Genomic DNA, 22064 nt, shown 5'->3' with positions numbered 1-22064 from the left:
GGATAGCCTGCTCTACAAAGTGAGTATCAGGACAGCCAGGGCTACACAGAGAAACTCTGTCTCAGAAAATCAAGAGGAAAACAAAAACAGCTTTAGTTTACACACTAGACAATGTACCTGTTGGTACACAAACCAATGGACCAGTGGTTTGGAGCTGGATGTATGGCTGAGTGGCGTGCTAACACATGGAAGGCCCTGAGTTCAAACCCCAGCTCTGCCAAAGGAGCAAGTACAAGAAAACACTAGAGCAGTGTGGGGGTGCACACCTAAGGAAAGACTGTAGCCAGTGTGGGGTATACACCTAAGGAAAGACCGTAGCCAGTGTGGGGTATACACCTAAGGAAAGACCGTAGCCAGTGTGGGGTGCACACCTAAGGAAAGACCGTAGCCAGTGTGGGGTGCACACCTAAGGAAAGACCGTAGCCAGTGTGGGGTGCACACCTAAGGAAAGACCGTAGCCAGTGTGGGGTGCACACCTAAGGAAAGACCGTAGCCAGTGTGGGGTGCACACCTAAGGAAAGACCACAGCCAGTGTGAGTGCACACCTAAGGAAAGACCGTAGCCAGTGTGGGGTGCACACCTAAGGAAAGACCGTAGCCAGTGTGGGGTGCACACCTAAGGAAAGACCGTAGCCAGTGTGGGGTGCACACCTAAGGAAAGACCGTAGCCAGTGTGGGGTGCACACCTAAGGAAAGACCGTAGCCAGTGTGGGGTGCACACCTAAGGAAAGACCGTAGCCAGTGTGGGGTGCACACCTAAGGAAAGACCGTAGCCAGTGTGGGGTGCACACCTAAGGAAAGACCGTAGCCAGTGTGGGGTGCACACCTAAGGAAAGACCGTAGCCAGTGTGGGGTGCACACCTAAGGAAAGACCGTAGCCAGTGTGGGGTGCACACCTAAGGAAAGACCGTAGCCAGTGTGGGGTGCACACCTAAGGAAAGACCGTAGCCAGTGTGGGGTGCACACCTAAGGAAAGACCGTAGCCAGTGTGGGGTGCACACCTAAGGAAAGACCGTAGCCAGTGTGGGGTGCACACCTAAGGAAAGACCGTAGCCAGTGTGGGGGTGCACACCTAAGGAAAGACCGTAGCCAGTGTGGGGTGCACACCATCACTGGGAGCTCAGTCACCCTCCACTTTGAGACCCTGTCTAAGGGGTTCAACCGTGATCCTAAATTGGTTTTAGAACATTCCCCTTGTAAAAGTATCTCTTAATCTTCATTCCCAACCCACATCTCATTTTCCATTATTTTGCCTTTCTGAACATATTATTTAATAATAGATTCTAGAATATTCTGTATTTTATTTATCAAAATATTTTGAGATACATTCCTGATGTGGTGGAAGTTCAATATTTAGTTTTACCTTTTCTTTTCTTTTTGGACACCGGGTACTGCTACACCCTCAAAGCCAAGCCCTCTTGCCCCTCTTGCCCCAGCCTCCAGAGCGTTAGGATTAACAGGTGTGTATCACCAGGTTCAGGTCAGAGCTGTTTTTCCTCCGAAGTTCTGGGAACTGAACAAACCCAGAGCCTTGTGAGGTAAGGCAAGCGATCTAGCACCCAGCAGAATGAACAGTAAATAGATAACCTGTCATGTCCACATACCTTCAACACGTTTGTAATATCCTACTGGGAACCCATCAATTTTTTGGTGGTGTTCTCAAATTTAGGAAGGAACCATTAATTTCTCCAAGGATCAGAGGGATGGGTGAGTATGTCCTCCGGTGTTTAATAAGCTCTGACACAGATGGCCCAGGCTTAAAGCCTTTTCTTCACTTGTGTCAAAGAAATGAGGACAGTCACACCGCCCAAGCCCAAGACTGGTTGTGAGGGTGAGCAAACGCATTGTTTTCTTTTTCACTGTCTACTTTTTATTTGTTCAGCCATCTTTCGTACGTATTTTTGTAGTTTTACGACAGGACATATTTTATCCTTAAATGACTGCATGGCATTCCATTGAACAGAATGCTTACTAACTGCATTTATCTCTTTGAACAAAAAATAATTTTATGCGTAGTCTTGTCCTTTATACTTTCAAGAAAACATCCCAGAGATAATTGCGCGTTGGTAATTCGTCCTCCAGAGACCACGTGACAATCCGCCAGGCTGTGCTTGCTGTGCACAGGCCTGGTTTGCACAAACCTCCCAACAGGACTAGCGCACTTTGCGCCCCGGCGGCGGAGTCACAACCCTCGGTCTCCCAGCTACTTCCGGCCCCCGCTCTACGCAACCTAGAGGTCTCGCCTGCTGAGTCTGCGCGTGCGTCGCAAGCCTCTTTCCGGAGGGAAAGTTCTGCCCTCTTTTCGCTCAATCTGCTTTGCTATTGGCTAGCTGTGGCGTATTTAATGACGTCATTTCCGACCGCCGGTCCTTTCCGCGCTGCCCCGGGACGGGTCCATACGGCGTTGTTCTTGGTGAGTCTCTGGTGGGGTTTTTGGTGCCGCTCGGAGTCACGGGCTCTACCCTGTCGCTCCGTGGATGGGCACGAACGCCCCGAGGCCGCGCCTACCCAAGCGGCTTCGTTCCCGGAGGCGGCGGCGGCGCCATGTGGTGGCCTCCCGTGAGGTGGGGCGGGCGCTCGCGCCAGGCTGCAGGCCTCGGCGGCCGCGTGCTGGAAAAGTGCTTGTGAGGCGCGTAGAGACGGATCCGGAGCTGCCGGCCACAGTCTCGAGCTACGAAAAACCTGAAACACCCCAGACATGGCTGCCTTTGCACAAGTCTTTGATATCTGTCTGCTTGCGGAAGCGTTAACTTCCGATTGGCTACTTTTTCTGATTTCTCTTTCTGCCACAATGTCCGATGCACTTGTGTGATAGGTGGCCAGAGAAGTTAAAAGGGGTAGAGTACGAATCCATCCCACTTAGCTTCCCACGCTAGAGGACGTGCGGCGCCTGGAACCCCACGCCTTGAACCCCCGCTCTCGGGAGGCGTGGGGAATATGAGTGCTAGGACAGCTCGGGCTACATGGAGATCTAGGCTCGGAAAAGAAATAGGAAAACATGGTGCGTTTCTGCTCTTCCAGGTTCCCGACGTAACTTAAAGGGAAACTTACACAATGTCCGGAGCCCTTGATGTCCTGCAGATGAAGGAGGAGGATGTCCTCAAATTCCTCGCTGCAGGCACCCACTTGGGTGGCACCAACCTCGACTTCCAGATGGAGCAGTACATCTACAAAAGGAAAAGTGATGGTCAGTTACCGCTTTTGATGAGTCGGGTAAACTTCTCTTGAGTCTTCGACTGCCCTGCCGTGGGAGTGCCGATACTGAGTGCTCTGTTGGGATACTGTCCTGTTGTTTGGAGGGGTGCCCCAGCTGGCTGGGGATGTTATATCCTACGGTGCACCCTGTGTCACAGATGAAGTCATAGGGGTCGCCTGCGTAGCTTTAGTGGGAAGTGGAATGAGGTGTGGGGATACGCAAGAGTCGAGAAAAATTGGCAGGCTGGGTTGTGAGAAGGGGCGGGGTTTCGTTCACTAGGCACCTGAGGAAGAATTGAGTGTTGTAAGGGATTGGTAGGACGGATTTGAAGTTGATGCGGTGGTCCACAGGGTAGAGAACATGATGGAGGATTACCCCAAGGAACTGAATCTGCACACTATTAAAGCTCAGGGTGGAGGCCGCCTGGGCCGGTGAACTTCTGAGTGTCGGAAGTGTGCTACATTGAACAGATGGCAGGATTTTCGCTAACACCAGTAGAGCTTGCCTCTGTGACTGGAGTTTGATAGTGGTCTCTGCCACATCCATAGTCTGCCTTCCTCCAGAGTGTTTGTCCAGCTAGGTTAGCAAATCCATCGGGCACTGGGCTCGATCCCTAACAAAATCATTTGTTGCCAGGTAGACTTGGGAGGCAGTCGGTTAGATGTGTGAGCCCTAGCCAGCCTGGCCTCCAGAGTGCCAGGGTAAAGCAGTCTTGAAAGCCCTTCCCGTCCACTTGTTTCCACGTAGGCATCTACATCATCAATCTGAAGAGGACCTGGGAGAAGCTGCTGCTTGCAGCTCGGGCTATTGTTGCCATCGAAAACCCGGCTGATGTCAGCGTCATCTCCTCCAGGAACACTGGGCAGGTGTGTAGAACGGAGGCCAAGTTTTGGGTCGTGGCAGTAATCCACAGAAGACACTGGAAGGGTGTAGAAAGGCAGAGACCCAACGTGGATACCCCAGGAGGTCACTCTCCCTGGGCTCTGTCCTAGTGGCCAAGGGGAGCATAGGCACTGCCTGTGATGTACAGTCCCTTTCCACGGCGTTGGAGATGAAGCTGGGCTTCGTGCCTGCACCTGCATATTCCTACGGCTTCTCAGAGTCCTGTGGACGATGACTGAGGAGACAAACCATGCAGGAAACAGTCCTCCCTCCGCCCTCAGTGGCGGGCATAATGTCAGCGGCAGAATACTTCGATTCCCTTTGAGCTTGGTCCTTGTACAGGCCCCTGCCGGTTCTTCTTCAGAGTTTTTTAAGTTATTTGAGAACTTGTTTCAATTGTAAAAAATGAGGAAGCGTGTCTTTCCTGTTAAGAAAGTTAACAGTTTTGTTACATGTATGCTGGCTGAGTTGGTGAATATTCAGTTTATGTTAAGGTTTGAGAGAGTTAAATACTAGCAGCATTCTGTTTTAATGTTGCAGTAAGGGTCCTGTGAATGTGGTTCTGAAGAGTAGACCTGTGCTGTGGAACAGGATAGAATACGGTTTAGTAACTGTTCCCTCCCCAGGAAGTGTTTGTAGTACCTGGATAGAGCAGAAAGGACCATCTCCTGGAGGGAGTCAGGAAATCTCTAGGGTGAGGGGGCAGGCAGATCTCTTACAAATAGCAAGGCTACCCAGTTGAGACCCTGTATGTCCCCACATGTGGGGGCAGAGATACACCCAGTGTTACAGAGGCCCTGGGTTTAGTTGCCAGCACTGTCATCCATAACTCCAAAGGCTCCAGCACCTTCCGACCTCGGTGTGCATGGGTGCTGTGCTTGTATGCATTGCACATAAACCACTCAGACATTAAATATGAGACAAAAAGGAGGGAGAACATATGTACTTGTCTGTTTTGTGGTGTATTTTGCCAGAAGCCACAGGTGTTTGCTGCGGGACTGTCTCTGTCCTTTGAGGGACTTAGATGAGATGGAATGTGCAAGTGTTGCAATTAGCCTGAGGAGAGAGTACTTCAAGAAAGTGTGTGAGGGGCTGGAGAGATGGCTCAGTGGTTAAGAGCATTGCCTGCTCTTACAAAGGTTCTGAGTTCAGTTCCCAGCAACCACATGGTGGCTTACAACCATCTGTAATGAGTTCTGGTGCCCTCTTCTGGCCTGCAGACATACACACAGTCAGAATAGTGTATCCATAATGAATTAAGTAAATATTTAAAAAAAAGTGTGAAAGGTGAGAGCATGTGCCTAGAAGAGGGTATCAGCAGTGCCCGTGAAATACTTGAAAATACTGACTCAGAATCTCTTCAAAGCGAGCCGTGCTGAAGTTTGCTGCCGCCACTGGAGCCACTCCGATTGCTGGCCGTTTCACCCCAGGGACCTTCACTAACCAGATCCAGGCAGCCTTCAGGGAGCCACGGCTTCTAGTGGTGACTGATCCCAGGGCCGACCACCAGCCCCTCACAGAGGCGTCTTACGTGAACCTGCCCACCATTGCCCTGTGTAACACAGACTCACCTCTGCGCTATGTGGACATCGCCATCCCGTGCAACAACAAGGTACTTGTGGTGTAGAGTTCATGACAAGCACTCTGGGAAACCTTTATCTCGTTCCTGTGCACATTGTTAGAGCTTGGAGTTGAGGTCACAACCTGGCCGATGAACTCGCAAGTGTAGGTAGTGTGCTAAACGAGCGGCAAGGTTTCGCTAACCCCCACTCTGTCTCGTGAGTGGAGCTTGATAGTAACCTTTGCTACAAGCCTGACTGTGATGCCTGTAGGATATGGGCCTGGGTTTCTCCTAAATGGATCTTAGACTTTAATTAATATGGGGTGTTATTATGCCTGCGTGTATGTCTGTGCCAGTGTGTTCCTGTGCCCAGGAGGAAGTGGGGACAGACTAGTGTTTGGTTGGACAGGTGTTTTAATGACCCTCGCTCTTCCAGGGAGCTCACTCAGTGGGCCTGATGTGGTGGATGCTGGCCCGGGAAGTACTCCGCATGCGTGGCACTATCTCTCGTGAGCACCCATGGGAGGTTATGCCTGATCTTTACTTCTACAGAGACCCAGAGGAGGTAAGGCCTATTGTACTAAATGCCTGTTGCCACTAAGTGAATGGGGTACCTTGGTCTTGTTCAGTGAAGCTAAATTTGTCCATTATGGTCTTTTTAAAAACTAGATTGAGAAGGAAGAACAGGCTGCTGCTGAGAAGGCCGTGACCAAGGAGGAGTTTCAGGGCGAATGGACCGCACCAGCTCCTGAGTTCACTGCTGCTCAGCCAGAGGTGGCTGACTGGTCTGAGGGGGTGCAGGTGCCCTCGGTGCCCATCCAGCAGTTCCCTACTGAAGACTGGAGTGCCCAGCCAACCACTGAGGATTGGTCAGCAGCTCCCACAGCGCAGGCCACCGAGTGGGTTGGAGCCACCACTGAGTGGTCCTGAGCTCCTCTGCAGTCACCTGAGCAAAGGGAAAAAAGGTGGAAGGAAAATAAAGTTCCTACAAGCTGTCTCTTGAGTGCCTGGGTTGCTGTTATGGGATCTAATGGGCACTGGGTACAAGATGATGGAAGTGAGCCCACGGGCATGGGGTGGTTAGTGAACAGGCTTTAGGAGAGGGTTTTCATGTAAATACAATTAGAGAATATTAGTGTTCTGCTTTAAATTTGAGGCCTTTTAACGAGGTGCTTGGTGCATGGGTGAGGTTGGTTGTGTTTTTTTTGATACAGGGTCCCTGTTATAGCTCCCTCAAACGCAGAGTTCTGGGATGAAGACAATGTTGGTGCCACTGGGTTCTGTGTCCTGCAACAGTTAACAGTGCCTGAGGTGCTGATGTCCAAGCAGTTAGCCTCACTAGTTTTGGCAGCAGAATGGGCTAGTCTGACGCTGTGCACTGGGAATTTACAGTGACTTCTCAGCTGGAGTGGTCTTGAGGGCAGCACCGCGCTCCCTGCTGCTGCCAGTCGCTGACAGGTCACCTGTGACTGGAGCTAGTAGGTCTAAGCTCCCAGTTCTTAATTTTTGGTTTTTTGAAAGACAGGTTTCTCAGTAGCCTTGACTGTCCTGGAGCTTGGTTCAGACACTAGGCTGGCCTCAAACTCAGCTGCTGACTCTGCCTCCCAAGGGCTGGGATTAAAGGTGTGCACCACCTGGCTAAACTCGCAGTATTTAAAGCATGGCGGCTAGAGGAGGGCATAAGATGTACTGGGTTTGGAGGTTCCTGATCTGGGTCAAGGGAACAGAACTGTGGTCCTTGCTGGTGTAAGCTCTGAAAGTGCAGTTGATGGTTGTGCCAGGACTGCCGCTCAGTAGTTTACAGCTGGCACAAGATTGGCATTGGTTCTATCATCTTGAGCAATGCTGTCTACAAATTCTGCTTTTGTAATTTTGCTGTGAAGATTTTCTGCAGTTCGCTACATATTAGTGTTTGAGACATAAATTTTGCCCTTAAGAGAGACTATTAGGAAATTGTTGAACCAGGTCAGCCTGAGCTGAATAAAACATGTAGGTGGGCCTGGTTGTCTAGCTGTGTGGGAGATTTAAGAATGGTCCTTTAGCGATTGAATCTCAGATTTTTACATTTGATCCTGGACTAAAAATTTTAAGCCCACAGGATGTGGCAGTGAACAGGGAAAACTGACTGGAGGGTGGAGGCATGAGTCAGACATCAGGCTACAGAGAAAGGGAAACCTCCAATGAGATGAGAATATCCAGTGAGCTAAGAAAACCTAGAGGAGCCTCTTAAGGTGCAGATTAAGGACCTACCCACTTGGGTGACCAGTAAATGATTCCTGCTAGAGAAAAAGGTCCCCAGAAATACTGACCCAGCATGTCTGCCGGGGAAGACATTGCACCACCTTAGTGCTGACTCCTGTGTTTTCCATGTGCTTGCATCTCTTCACACCCTTTATCTCGTTCAGTAAGGTCAGAAGTCCCCTGACCTGGTCTGTGCAGCTGTATGAGGACTGCTAGGCCAGCGTAATAGCTGCTATCAAAATCTTGACGTTTCTGTATTAGGGTATTACAGTTCTATCCAGTCAAAAGTGTTTGCAAACTAAAATTAGCAATTTAGGTATGAAAAAGCGTGCTAGAGACGGGTTTAATGAAACTACATATAGTGGACTAACCTGTAATTCAAATGCTTGAGGAACTGAGGCAGGACTGCTGAGGAGGCCAGCCTGGGCTACCTGGATATCAGATGAGCAATGACTAACAGGAGTAGGAAATTGATTCTCCTGGGTCCGTGGATATAGAATACTGGTATGTTCCAAATACTGTTTTTACAGACCTACTGTGGGCTATGTTAAAGAATCAGGCCCAAACCACAGTGTCTTGAAAAACCCTGTCAGTGCTGGCGACCACCAGTCACAGTTGAGAAGGATAGACTAGTCGGCCAGCCCTGCTGGCTCAGTAAGCTCCACACTGAGTTTTACCTAGCCATAGGCTAAATAGCCATGCCTCACATCACATGGAGGTAAAACCCGGAAGGATAGCTAACAGTCAACAAATGCCAAGCAGCACTGAAAATGAACAAAGGTTACGTGCACGGCACACACCACTTTGGACCAAATAACTACATCAGAAAATTGCCCCTAAGAAGTGCTTCCATCTGCAAAGAGTTCAAAAACAGGCATATGGCATATTCTTTACAGGTACACTTAGTATATCTATGGCAAGAAAATGTAATTTCTTTCCTTAGTTTTTTTTTTCTCTCAATACAGGGCTTTTCTGTGTAGCCCTGGGGGTCCTGGAACTTGTTCTATAGACCGAGCTGGTCTCAAACTCAAGAGATCCGAGTGCTGGGATTAAAGGTGTGCGCCACCAATGACAAACTGAAAAGAATACGTATATGTTATGTACACATTTGTGTGAGGGTGTCATCCCCTGGAACGGAAGTTAAAGAGCTAGCTGTCTTGTGGGAGCTGGGAATCGAACCTTTATCCTCTCCAGTCCCTCAAATGTATATACTTAACAAAATGTTAATTTAGGTTTAGGCCAAGAATAGAGAATGTTTTCAATAGTAGAGGACAAGGATATGTGGAGACAAAGCAGAAAGGCAGATGGTGCAGTCTGAAGAGAAATCAGTGTGCCACAAAGTATTTATAGGGCTGGTGAGATGGCTCAGGTTAAGAGCACTGGCTGCTCTTTCAGAGGTCCTGAGTTCAATTCCCAGCAACCACAAGGTGGCTCAAAAAGCATCTATAATAGTATCTGATTCCCTCTTCTGGCCTGCAGGCATAGAAGCAGGTGAAACACTGTATATAATAAAGACAGTGTTTAAATGTTCACTTTAGTATATGAAGAAGGAAGGCTCACATCCTGCTTGCCTGTCTACCCTCATGACGGTGCTGCTACACCGAGGAGGACTCTGTTCCTTCCCTTTTATGGCTGTAGCCTAATTCTCTTCACTAATAATAGGGTGGTGGATGTGCTGCAATGTGATTTGATTTTTTTTTTTTTTTTTGGTTTTTCGAGACAGGGTTTCTCTGTGGCTTTGGAGCGTGTCCTGGAACCAGCTCTGTAGACCAGGCTGGCCTCGAACTCACAGAGATCCACCTGCCTCTGCCTCCCGAGTGCTGGGATTAAAGGCGTGCGCCACTATCGCCCGGCTGCAATGTGGTTTTAAGGAGACTATAAAGATGCTGTCCTTGATCTGGACCCGGGACATTTCTTAACACCATTTTCTGTTAGGAAGGAAGCCTAAGCAGTTGAGAGAGCCACACAAGAACTGGTGTCCCCAGTCCACAGCCTCATCCCTGCTTAAGAGACAGGAAGCAGTACTAATTGCTGGCCCAGACAGCAAGTTTTTTTAGTGTACTTACTGTCCTGTCTCAAGTTGAGCTATGTCAGTAGATGCCTTCAGTCACAGAGGTGAGTCATTTTTGTCAAATTCTTTATGAGCACAAGAATGGGCTGGGGTGGGAAAGTCCTAGAGATGTTCTCTGTTGAGAAATGCGGTGTGGATGCCTGTCTTACCACCACGGTCGTAGCCGTGAACTCCAGCAGGCAATGTCCTCGGCAAGAGCAGCCAATTTCCTATCCGACACAGCCAACCAGCTGCTGCCCTCCGTTCACAACAAGCATTTCTCCATGAGGTTATAGGTTTTAGAACGAGCTAGTAAGTGGCTACGAATAGCTTACCTAGCTTCCTAACTCAACAATTTACACAGTTTTGTTATAAACATGTATGAAAGGCGCATCTTTGTGCTTAATGGCATTGAAACACGGGGCATTTTTAGACATTAAAGCCTGGCAGTTTTCCAGGTTCCGCCTGACCACTGCCTATATCAGCAGGGATCCAAGTGCTTTTATTGTCTGCTTCTGTTCCTGTGAGAGGAATGAATGGCAAGTGCAGTTTGTTTCACACACCACACTTCGAAGAAGCAAGCAAGGTGCTTCTATCAGGAACTGAAAAGCAGGCCTAACCAGACTGACCTTGTAGGCCATGCCCACCTCCAGCTTCCTTCACCACTTACCAGTCAAGCCCTGGGAGAACTAACTATTATATTTTTGTTTAGGCTCTGTGATGGGAAAGTGTTGAGTTTATTTGAAGTCCTAGCTGGAGTAGTCTGTGAGGCTGGATCTTCTCGGCTAGCAGCTTTGAAGTTGTCCTGGATGCAGGATTTTGAGGAACCTGCAGCAGAGGCATTCTGAGAGGCTGGGTCACCTGGGCTACTTGTTTTCATTGGTGTCTGGGCGCTTTTTTTTTTTTCTGGAAACACTATTTTTTTTTTAAGATTTATATATTTATTATATATAGTGGTCTGTCTGCACATATGCCTGCAGGCCAGAAGAGGGCACCAGATCTCATTACAAATGGTTGTGAGCACCATGTGGTTGCTGCATGACTCTGTTTAGCACATGGCCTGCTGACTGGCTCCGCCCCTTCAGGTGGGTGAGAGGACCTCGTGTCTGTGCCCTGGCATGCTATCTGCTCCAGCTCCAGTAGGCACTTGTACCTCGTTTCCTACTACTGAGTAGTGCACTGCCTGTTGCTCATAAACCTGTTTGAGTGCTTGGTAGCCACACCTGGGTAGGCTGCAAGCCCCGCACCTACTAGGAAACTATTTCCCCAGCTTTCTCAGGGTCTATGTGGATTTTACATGCCATGCTTTGGGCTCCAAATGTAACAAGTCTTCCTCTGTCCCATCAGCTCCCAAATAATGACACAGAGACTTCTTATTAATGTAAACAGGAGACTGCACATTTGTTTCCCAGTTGCCCAAACTCGAATAATCACACAGAACCTATATTAATTTACAACACTGTTTGGCCAATAGTTCAGGCGTTTTCTTAGCTAGCGCTTATACCTTAAATTAACCCATTTCTATTGATCTATGTATCAACCACAAGGTTCTGGCACCTGTCTCCTTTGTCAGCTGATTGGCGTCTTCCTGACTCCACCTACTCTCTGTATATATCTGTTTGGATTTCCCTCCTGGCTTTACTCTGCCAAGCCATTGACCAGCTTTATTCATCAACCAATAAAAACAACACACACACACAAACATCATATTAATTATAAAAGCTTGGCCTATAGCCTAGGTTTGTTTTTAATAGTTTTTATAACTTAATCCATTTATACTAATCTACATTCTGCCACGTGATTCATGGTGGTTCTTTTGCACATCCTACTTGCCCTCCATCTCCTGATTCTCCACCTTTCTTCTTCCCAGAGTCCTCTCTGTCCCTGGAAATCTTGCCTATATCTTCTGCCTCGCTATTCGCCATTCAGCTCTGTATCACACTCACCTTCACACAGTGTGCAAATATTCCACAAGAGTGTAGGAATTTCTGTTCACCCATATTCCTAAGACTTAGCTAGTAGATTGTGACAGAATGGCCAACCTGCTCCTATTCAGAGCTGGAGTATGATGTTATGCTCTTTGGACTTTTTTGGGGGGCCCGCCACCCAGCTTCCAGATGAGTCACACGCAGTGTCTCATTTGTAAATGTGCAGCCCTAGTTTGGCTTGTTTCTTGCCTGCTTTTCTTAACTTGTCCTGTCTACCCTTTGGCCTGTGTTTTTCCCTTTCTCTTTCTCCTGTAAATCTTACTCTTACGCTGTGGATTGCTGTGCAGCTGGGTGGCTGCCCTTGATGTCCTCCTCCTCCTCAGACTATTCTGAACCTCTTCTCCCAGTTTTCTCCTTCTATTTATTCTCTCTGCTTGCCAGCTACACCTGTCCTTTCTCCTGCCTCATCATTGGCCGTTCAGATCTATTAGAGTATCAGGTGTTCTAGACAAAGAATCACAACATCACAGAGTTTAAAAAAATAAAAAGTAATATACCCTAACATAATATTCCCAACAGGGAGCATATAACAATTAAGAACTCTGGGGGTGGGGGATGCTCAGCAGTTAAGAGCACTCGACTACTCTTCCAGAGGTCCTGAGTTCAATTCCCAGCAACAACATGGTGCCTCACAATCATCTCTAATGGGATCATGTTGCAAGGGAAGAGGGCCCACTTGTTTTTTCTGGCCGCCCGGCGTGCTTAGCCCCAAAATAACCACACAGAAACTGTATTAATTAAATTACTGCTTGGCCATTAGCTTTAACTTCTTATTGGCTAACTCTTACATAGTATTTTAACCCATCTCCATTAATCTGTGTATCACCACGTGGCTGTGGCTTACTGGCAAGATTATAATCAACATTTGTCTGAGGCAGAGGATCCACGGATTCTCCCTGACTCTGCTTTCTTCCTCCCAGCATTCAGTTCTGTCTTCTCCACCGACCTTAAGTTCTGCCCTATCAGGCCCAAAGCAGTTTCTTTATTCATTAATCAATGAAAGCAACACATGAACAGAAGAACCCCCCACACCAGGATCAGATTCCGTCTTTGGGTGTACATGAAGACAGAGAACTCATATACATGAAATACATGAAAACATAAGTAAATCTTAAAAAAAAAACTCGGGCGGGGATGAGAAAATGATGGGTAGAGGGCACTGGGGAAGAAATAGTCTTTTCTGGAGGAAAGCTGACTTCAGTAGTAAGGAAGCTCCTGGGGCAGGAAAGGAGTTCCAGGGGCTGGAAGGGAGCTCCTGGGGGTGGAAGGGAGATCCTGGGGCAGTTCTTCCTGCTTTCACTTTCCAGCCCAGGGCAGACCTCAGACTCCCTCAAGCAGGGCAACTGACATCTGGGTAGAATGTGATGGCCCTCTAGTGCAAAGGACCAGAATGAATGGAGGACAAACTGACTTCATCCAACTGCAAACCTCACAGTCAGGAAGCAAGCACATTGCCTAGCCAGGTTTTCCCGGGTTTTGTATTTCAATTAGGCAAACAGCAACGGCTGTCTAACACAGTGCTGTAACTGAACAGTGAACAACACTTGGGAAATTGAAAAATGTATAAAAAGCTAGAGAACAAAGAAAAGCTACTGCTGGGTCTGACCCTGGACCATTCACAGCTTCTGCCCTGGGATCTACCCGAGGTTCAAGGAGAAAGGCCATCACTTTAACATGTCAGTCACAGGGTGCATTTGGCTGGGCAAACAGGGCCGCCAGCCTTCTTACTTCTCAGACACACAGCAGCACACACCCCAGCCCACTTCCTCCTGATGCGCCTTCGAGCTTGGGGCTGTTGGGTAAAATATAAAAATTGTCTGTTTGTGGGTGATGGTCCCATAAAAACGGAGCAGAGAGACTTCAAATGTCAGGAAATCTTAAGGCCCAAGTCATTGCTCGGCAAAGATAAAAAAATTGGCAGAATGAAATAGTTTGGTTCTCATGAGTTGATGATAAATACAGAACTGGTGGGTTTCTGCTCATACACCCTTCACCAGGATTGGGAGAGGAAGGGCAGGGAGCTGTGGGCTGAGTCCCTTCCTGAGGAGTTCACTTTCTGAAGAAAGAGGGCAGCAGGCAAAGGGTGACGAGGGGCCTGGATTTATTCTCTTTCATCCATGAGTTCTGGGTCTTCTCCATGCAGAAAGCAAGCCAGTAGCAGCACTGTGGGCATGAAACTCGTGGAAGCTTGATGACCCATCGCATTCCTTCCTGCAGTCAGACATGGGAGGGCCACTTCCCACCGCCTTCCTTCTGCAGCTGTGGTCCTGGACGGTGAGGGTCAGAGAGAAGGTTGGCCCTCTGAGTCCTGGCCTCGAGGCTCCCATGGCTATCTTAGGGCAAAGGCCTGGAGCAATGTCTGCGGGTGGGAAAGAAGGGCGAAGAGTGTGGGGGGACAAAGCAAGAGTCTCTCACGCTCTCCCGAAGAGTGACTCTTAAACAGGGATCCGTGTATACAAAAGTGTTAACTGGGCTGGTCAGATGGCTCAGTCCTCGAGCCTGGAATCCTGAGTACCATCCTCAGGACTGTATGCGTGGTGGGAGGAGAGACTGGATCCCTGCAAGCTGCCCTCTGACCTCCTCACATGTACCCCACAATACATTTTTTTAAAAATAAAATTCCTCTTAAAAGTTGGACGGCTTTTTTAGAAATCTCCCGGGCCTCCTCCAGCCTCCGTTCTCACAGTATGCTCAGGTGAGGGAAGACAGGGTGGGGAGGAAGAGCAGAGATTCGAAACAGGTTTGTGGCTCAAATGGGTGTCAAGGATCTTCCTGGCATCAACTCTTAGCTCAAACTTCCTTCGGGCTTAGCTGTCCTGGGGAGGGCTACAGGGCTGGAGGCAGAAGGCAGCTTGGTTGGCAATTGTGTGGCTGCTGATGGAGCCTCTGGTGTTTTGGGGGGGGGTCGAGTCAAGCCCCGCATCAGGATCTGAGAGTCCACCCAAGAGTGTAGACACAGAACATTACGAGCCACTCTGCAATCTAGGGAACAAAAGCAGCATTCTGAAAGGCATGGCCATGTGATGAAAGGGAGGTTTCTGGGGCTGGGGAGATATGGCTCAGTGGTTAAGAGCACTTGCTGATCTTAAAGAGGCCATGATTCGGTTCCCAGGGCCCACATCCCGCCGTAGCTCCAGCTCCAGGGAATCTGATGCCGTCTACTTGCCTCAGCCAGCGCTAGCACATATGCTTAGTGTACACACAAACACGTGCACACACCCACACGCTTAGCTGAAACTCCTGTACACACATCCCTGACACAGAGCAGCACTGGCCTAGGCCTGGACCGGGGAACAAGGCACACAGCTGACCCAAGCTACCTGAATCGCCGCCACTCGCTGGTGTCCAAACAAGTCAGAGGTGATCCGGCCCGGTCCACGACCTCTAATACTGTAGCCTGTGCGCACACAGGTCCGGAAACATCCACAGTACGACAGGAGACTCGGTCCAACCGAAGACCCCATGCTTCTCCTGTGAAAGCGGCAGCCCGCTCGCAGGGGCCTCCTGAATCTGCGCAGGCGAGCTCCGGAACTTGGGGACCAGCCGAGCCCCATGCAGGTCAGGCTTTGCTGGGTTCCAGGCCTGCTTCTCTGTGCCCTGGATGCTCTCGCCCATCAGCCCAGGCTCCCCAGTTGGGTGAGAAGCTGGATTCTTCCTCAACCCACGAGGTTCCAGGTCAGGTAGAGGCCACTGGGGCAGGACTCTTTGTTGGGTGTCTGTCTCCACTGTGCCTGCTCCTTGGTTCCCACCTTCTGGCTTCAGTGGTCACGGATGATTCAACCAAGGCAGCCGCTTGGCCTCCCTCCGGGTTCCACGCATTCCTACTGGCCCCAATCCAGCCAGCTCCCAATGTCTCCAGATTGGTCCTAACTGTTCCTAACCTGTCTCTAATGGTCACTTGCCAACCCCCGACAGTCCCAACTGTCACCGGTGAGTTTCTGACAGTCTCCAGCTGGATCCAAATACCCTCCACTTGTCCCCAAGGGCTGGAAGTCAGTTCTTAGTCACACCCCCTTTGTTCCCAACGGTCACCAGCCAGTCTCCAACTGCCTACAGTCAACTCAGACCCCAGCCTGACTCCAACTGTCCCTAGTGTCCCCTAGTAAATGCAACACTTTACCAACCAGTCCGTTGTGGCCCCTCGTTGAATTCAAGGACCCCGGGGCTTCTCTCCAGCAGCCCCCCACCTCGCCACCCCAGGTCCTCAACTGTGCCCCTGGATCTTAGTCTATGAGGCCGGTCTGGCGCATGGGCCCAAAAACCTTCCTGGAGTTCAGGGTGTGTAGTGACCAGTAAAGAGCCTGGGATGGGCAAGGAACCCATTGGCTGAGGGCAACACGGTGTAAATCTTAGGAAGGAATTGGGGAATCTAGGAAGGGATCTGGAGCCGAACGAGGTGCTGACATATAGCTGGGAGGAAAGGGGAGGCAGAAGCTGCAAGGATGCCAGCAGGAAGCTATAGCTGTTGCGGGGACCAAGGAAACAAGACCAGACAAGGGGAGGACAGGAGGTGACCAGAGGACCCAGGAAGGAGGGAGGGTGCGTCGCACTAGGGGCGCCTCCTCTAAGGGCCCTGTGCCTGGGAACACCATTCACATCTTCAGAAGTGTCTCTGAGGAAGGAGCAGGCTTCCAGATGTAGGTTGCATACGATGAAGAAGCGGCCTTAAAATTTATGCCTTAGAAATCGGTGTGGCTTTGAGGCACGAATGTTAATATTTCTTTACATCAATTTAAGTAGTTCAACTAGCACCTTTACTTCATTTTTAATAAAGCAAAATTTTATTAAACATTTACTTTCTCTGTATTATTTTTTATTTTATCAGCTTCATTTTCGACACCAAATGCAAATTTAAGGGGTGCTTGTGGGCCACTTTCAGATTTGATTGTTCCCTGAGAAGCTCTGTGGGGCGATCAGAGGAGTTAAGACTCCAGCCAGTCTAGCCCAGCAGCAGACTCGGTAACCATGCTGCTGTCTGCAGCAGGGTGTGAAGTGACCATCATATCTCTAGAGCATCACCCAGCAGGGTGTGAAGTGACCAGCATATCTCTAGAGCATCACCCAGCAGGGTGTGAAGTGACCAGCATATCTCTAGAGCATCACCCAGCAGGGTGTGAAGTGACCAGCATATCTCTAGAGCATCACCCAGCAGGGTGTGAAGTGACCAGCATATCTCTAGAGCGTCACCCAGCAGGGTGTGAAGTGACCAGCATCTCTCTAGAGCGTCACCCAGCAGGGTGTGAAGTGACCATCATCTCTCTAGAGTGTCACCCAGCAGGGTGTGAAGTGACCAGCATATCTCTAGAGCGTCACCCAGCAGGGTGTGAAGTGACCATCATATCTCTAGAGCGTCACCCAGCAGGGTGTGAAGTGACCAGCATATCTCTAGAGCGTCACCCAGCAGGGTGTGAAGTGACCATCATATCTCTTGAGCGTCACTCAGCAGGGTGTGAAGTGACCATCATCTCTCTAGAGCGTCACCCAGCAGGGTGTGAAGTGACCATCATCTCTCTAGAGCGTCACCCAGCAGGGTGTGAAGTGACCATCATATCTCTAGAGCGTCACCCAGCAGGGTGTGAAGTGACCATCATATCTCTAGAGCGTCACCCAGCAGGGTGTGAAGTGACCAGCATATCTCTAGAGCGTCACCCAGCAGGGTGTGAAGTGACCATCATATCTCTAGAGCATCACAGCAGGGTGTGAAGTGACCAGCATATCTCTAGAGCGTCACTCAGCAGGGTGTGAAGTGACTAGCATATCTCTAGAGCGTCACCCAGCAGGGTGTGAAGTGACCATCATCTCTCTAGAGCGTCACCCAGCAGGGTGTGAAGTGACCATCATATCTCTAGAGCGTCACCCAGCAGGGTGTGAAGTGACCATCATATCTCTAGAGCGTCACTCAGCAGGGTGTGAAGTGACCAGCATCTCTCTAGAGCGTCACCCAGCAGGGTGTGAAGTGACCATCATATCTCTAGAGCATCACAGCAGGGTGTGAAGTGACCAGCATATCTCTAGAGCGTCACCCAGCAGGGTGTGAAGTGACCAGCATATCTCTAGAGCGTCACCCAGCAGGGTGTGAAGTGACCATCATATCTCTAGAGCGTCACCCAGCAGTGTGTGAAGTGACCAGCATATCTCTAGAGCGTCACCCAGCAGGGTGTGAAGTGACCATCATATCTCTAGAGCATCACAGCAGGGTGTGAAGTGACCAGCATATTTCTAGAGCGTCACCCAGCAGGGTGTGAAGTGACCATCATATCTCTAGAGCGTCACCCAGCAGGGTGTGAAGTGACCATCATCTCTCTAGAGCGTCACCCAGCAGGGTGTGAAGTGACCAGCATATCTCTAGAGCGTCACCCAGCAGGGTGTGAAGTGACCATCATATCTCTAGAGCGTCACCCAGCAGGGTGTGAAGTGACCATCATATCTCTAGAGCGTCACCCAGCAGGGTGTGAAGTGACCAGCATATCTCTAGAGTGTCACTCAGCAGGGTGTGAAGTGACCAGCATATCTCTAGAGCGTCACTCATCAGGGTGTGAAGTGACCAGCATATCTCTAGAGCGTCACTCATCAGGGTGTGAAGTGACCAGCATCTCTCTAGAGCGTCACTCAGCAGGGTGTGAAGTGACCAGCATCTCTCTAGAGCGTCACTCAGCAGGGTGTGAAGTGACCAGCATCTCTCTAGAGCGTCACTCAGCAGGGTGTGAAGTGACCAGCATCTCTCTAGAGCGTCACCCAGCAGGGTGTGAAGTGACCAGCATATCTCTAGAGCGTCACCCAGCAGGGTGTGAAGTGTCCATCATATCTCTAGAGCGTCACCCAGCAGGGTGTGAAGTGACCAGCATATCTCTAGAGCGTCACTCAGCAGGGTGTGAAGTGACCAGCATATCTCTAGAGCGTCACCCAGCAGGGTGTGAAGTGACCAGCATATCTCTAGAGCGTCACCCAGCAGGGTGTGAAGTGACCAGCATCTCTCTAGAGCGTCACCCAGCAGGGTGTGAAGTGACCATCATATCTCTAGAGCGTCACTCAGCAGGGTGTGAAGTGACCATCATATCTCTAGAGCATCACCCAGCAGGGTGTGAAGTGACCATCATATCTCTAGAGCGTCACTCAGCAGGGTGTGAAGTGACCATCATATCTCTAGAGCGTCACCCAGCAGGGTGTGAAGTGACCAGCATATCTCTAGAGCATCACCCAGCAGGGTGTGAAGTAACCAGCATATCTCTAGAGCGTCACTCAGCAGGGTGTGAAGTGACCAGCATATCTCTAGAGTGTCACTCAGCAGGGTGTGAAGTGACCAGCATATATCTAGAGCGTCACTCAGCAGGGTGTGAAGTGACCATCATATCTCTAGAGCGTCACTCAGCAGGGTGTGAAGTGACCAGCATATCTCTAGAGCATCACTCAGCAGGGTGTGAAGTGACCATCATATCTCTAGAGCGTCACCCAGCAGGGTGTGAAGTGACCATCATATCTCTAGAGCATCACTCAGCAGGGTGTGAAGTGACCATCATATCTCTAGAGCGTCACCCAGCAGGGTGTGAAGTGACCAGCATATCTCTAGAGCGTCACCCAGCAGGGTGTGAAGTGACCAGCATATCTCTAGAGCGTCACTCAGCATGGTGTGAAGTGACCAGCATATCTCTAGAGCGTCACCCAGCAGGGTGTGAAGTGACCATCATATCTCTAGAGCGTCACTCAGCAGGGTGTGAATTGACCATCATATCTCTAGAGCATCACTCAGCAGGGTGTGAAGTGACCATCATATCTCTAGAGCATCACCCAGCAGGGTGTGAAGTGACCATCATATCTCTAGAGCATCACTCAGCAGGGTGTGAAGTGACCATCATATCTCTAGAGCGTCACCCAGCAGGGTGTGAAGTGACCAGCATATCTCTAGAGCGTCACCCAGCAGGGTGTGAAGTGACCAGCATATCTCTAGAGCGTCACTCAGCAGGGTGTGAAGTGACCAGCATATCTCTAGAGCGTCACCCAGCAGGGTGTGAAGTGACCATCATATCTCTAGAACGTCACTCAGCAGGGTGTGAATTGACCATCATATCTCTAGAGCATCACTCAGCAGGGTGTGAAGTGACCATCATATCTCTAGAGCGTCACCCAGCAGGGTGTGAAGTGACCATCATATCTCTAGAGCATCACTCAGCAGGGTGTGAAGTGACCAGCATATCTCTAGAGCATCACAGCAGGGTGTGAAGTGACCATCATATCTCTAGAGCGTCACCCAGCAGGGTGTGAAGTGACCATCATATCCCTAGAGCATCACTCAGCAGGGTGTGAAGTGACCAGCATATCTCTAGAGCATCACCCAGCAGGGTGTGAAGTGACCATCATATCTCTAGAGCATCACTCAGCAGGGTGTGAAGTGACCATCATATCTCTAGAGCGTCACCCAGCAGGGTGTGAAGTGACCATCATATCTCTAGAGCGTCACCCAGCAGGGTGTGAAGTGACCAGCATATCTCTAGAGCGTCACTCAGCAGGGTGTGAAGTGACCAGCATATCTCTAGAGCGTCACCCAGCAGGGTGTGAAGTGACCATCATATCTCTAGAACGTCACTCAGCAGGGTGTGAATTGACCATCATATCTCTAGAGCATCACTCAGCAGGGTGTGAAGTGACCATCATATCTCTAGAGCGTCACCCAGCAGGGTGTGAAGTGACCATCATATCTCTAGAGCATCACTCAGCAGGGTGTGAAGTGACCAGCATATCTCTAGAGCATCACAGCAGGGTGTGAAGTGACCATCATATCTCTAGAGCGTCACCCAGCAGGGTGTGAAGTGACCATCATATCCCTAGAGCATCACTCAGCAGGGTGTGAAGTGACCAGCATATCTCTAGAGCATCACCCAGCAGGGTGTGAAGTGACCATCATATCTCTAGAGCATCACTCAGCAGGGTGTGAAGTGACCATCATATCTCTAGAGCATCACTCAGCAGGGTGTGAAGTGACCATCATATCTCTAGAGCGTCACCCAGCAGGGTGTGAAGTGACCAGCATATATCTAGAGCATCACTCAGCAGGGTGTGAAGTGACCATCATATCTCTAGAGCGTCACCCAGCACTTGGGAATCACAGGCCTTTAATCTCAGCATGGGGAGGTGGAGACAGGAAGGGATATGGCTGGGAAGAAAAAGGAAATAAGGTGGGAGGACACAGGAGCTCAGGGCATTAAGTCTGAGGACTCGCAGAGACATGATATCCCATTCAGTCTGAGGATTTCATACAGGTGAGAACTAGTGTCTGGCTGCTCTGCTTCTCTTTCAGCTTTAACCCCCTAATATCTGACTCTGTTTTTTATTATTAAGACCAATTCGAATTCACACTACAGGTGGCACTTAAAATCTTTCAATTACATATTATAATTTAATATTTATTTTGTTTTATGTATGTAAGTATTTTGCCTTCATGTATTATATGTACCACACGCATGCCTAGTGCCAGCAGAGGGCAGAGAGATGTTGGATCTCCTGGATTTGGAGTTATAGAATCATTGTGGGCTTCCATGTGAGTGCTGAGAACCAAACCTGGGTCTTCTGCAAGAGCAACCAGTGCTCTTAGTCAACTATCTCAGGCCCCAAAGAGACCCTATGTGAATAATAATAACAACTTGAAAATTTATAATATATATGCTATAATTTGAAATATATATGATCTATTTTAAGTTTGCATATAATAAAAATTTAAAAATATATAATATATATTTTAAATTTTCAAATTATATTATCATTCAGATAGAGTCTCACACTGCAGCCCACACTGCCCTGGACCGCACTGTTCAAATCATGCTAGTCTGGAATTTCCTATGTAGCTCAACCTGGCCTTGAACTTGAAGATCTCTTGTTCCAGTCTCCTGAGGACTGGAGTTGAGCTGCCCCAACATACTGCATCATTTGCCCCCCTCTTTAATTCAATTGCATAGCAGCTTTTGGGGGGGTCTTAGTTAGGGTTTCTATTGCTGTGAAGAGACACCATAACCACAGCAACTCTTATCAAGGAAAAGATTTAATGGGGTGGCCTTGCTTACAGTTTCAGAGGTTCAGTCCGTTATCATCATAATGTGGAGAGCAATGGTGGCAGGCAGGCAGACATGGTGGTGGGTGAGAGTCCCACATCTTACAG

At 49.4% G+C, this 22064-nt stretch overlaps 1 protein-coding gene and 3 non-coding genes across 4 annotated transcripts; all 4 read left to right on the top strand.

Annotated features, from left to right (window-relative positions):
- Window positions 1–2287: 2287 nt before the first annotated feature.
- On the top strand, window positions 2288–6635 carry Rpsa (ribosomal protein SA). Its single transcript, XM_075964148.1, has 6 exons — window positions 2288–2412; window positions 3021–3186; window positions 3943–4061; window positions 5444–5689; window positions 6075–6203; window positions 6308–6635. The coding sequence occupies exons 2-6, from the start codon at window positions 3054–3056 to the stop codon at window positions 6566–6568; spliced, it is 888 nt and encodes a 295-aa protein (XP_075820263.1). The 5' UTR covers window positions 2288–2412; window positions 3021–3053; the 3' UTR covers window positions 6569–6635.
- Window positions 3585–3739, top strand: LOC142847423 (small nucleolar RNA SNORA62/SNORA6 family). The gene has a single exon (XR_012910179.1). It is a non-coding gene; the product is annotated as a small nucleolar RNA SNORA62/SNORA6 family (small nucleolar RNA).
- On the top strand, window positions 4141–4342 carry LOC142847422 (small nucleolar RNA SNORA73 family). Its single transcript, XR_012910178.1, has one exon. It is a non-coding gene; the product is annotated as a small nucleolar RNA SNORA73 family (small nucleolar RNA).
- LOC142847424 (small nucleolar RNA SNORA62/SNORA6 family) lies at window positions 5745–5890 on the top strand. The gene has a single exon (XR_012910180.1). It is a non-coding gene; the product is annotated as a small nucleolar RNA SNORA62/SNORA6 family (small nucleolar RNA).
- Window positions 6636–22064: the final 15429 nt, after the last annotated feature.

This window comes from Microtus pennsylvanicus, chromosome 3 (assembly GCF_037038515.1).
Source record: "Microtus pennsylvanicus isolate mMicPen1 chromosome 3, mMicPen1.hap1, whole genome shotgun sequence".
NCBI classification, from domain to species: Eukaryota; Metazoa; Chordata; class Mammalia; order Rodentia; family Cricetidae; genus Microtus; species Microtus pennsylvanicus.
Note: the sequence above shows the minus strand (reverse complement) of the source record. Positions and strands in the feature narration are given on the sequence as shown.

What these genes read in the sequence shown, in the direction of transcription:
- Rpsa (XM_075964148.1), top strand. Translation starts at nt 3,054, where the DNA reads ATGTCCGGAGCCCTTGATGTCCTGCAGATGAAGGAGGAGGATGTCCTC. An exon ending in CTACAAAAGGAAAAGTGATG is followed by an intron (nt 3,187 to 3,942) that starts GTCAGTTACCGC and finishes GTTTCCACGTAG; the next exon opens with GCATCTACATCATCAATCTG. An exon ending in CCTCCAGGAACACTGGGCAG is followed by an intron (nt 4,062 to 5,443) that starts GTGTGTAGAACG and finishes ATCTCTTCAAAG; the next exon opens with CGAGCCGTGCTGAAGTTTGC.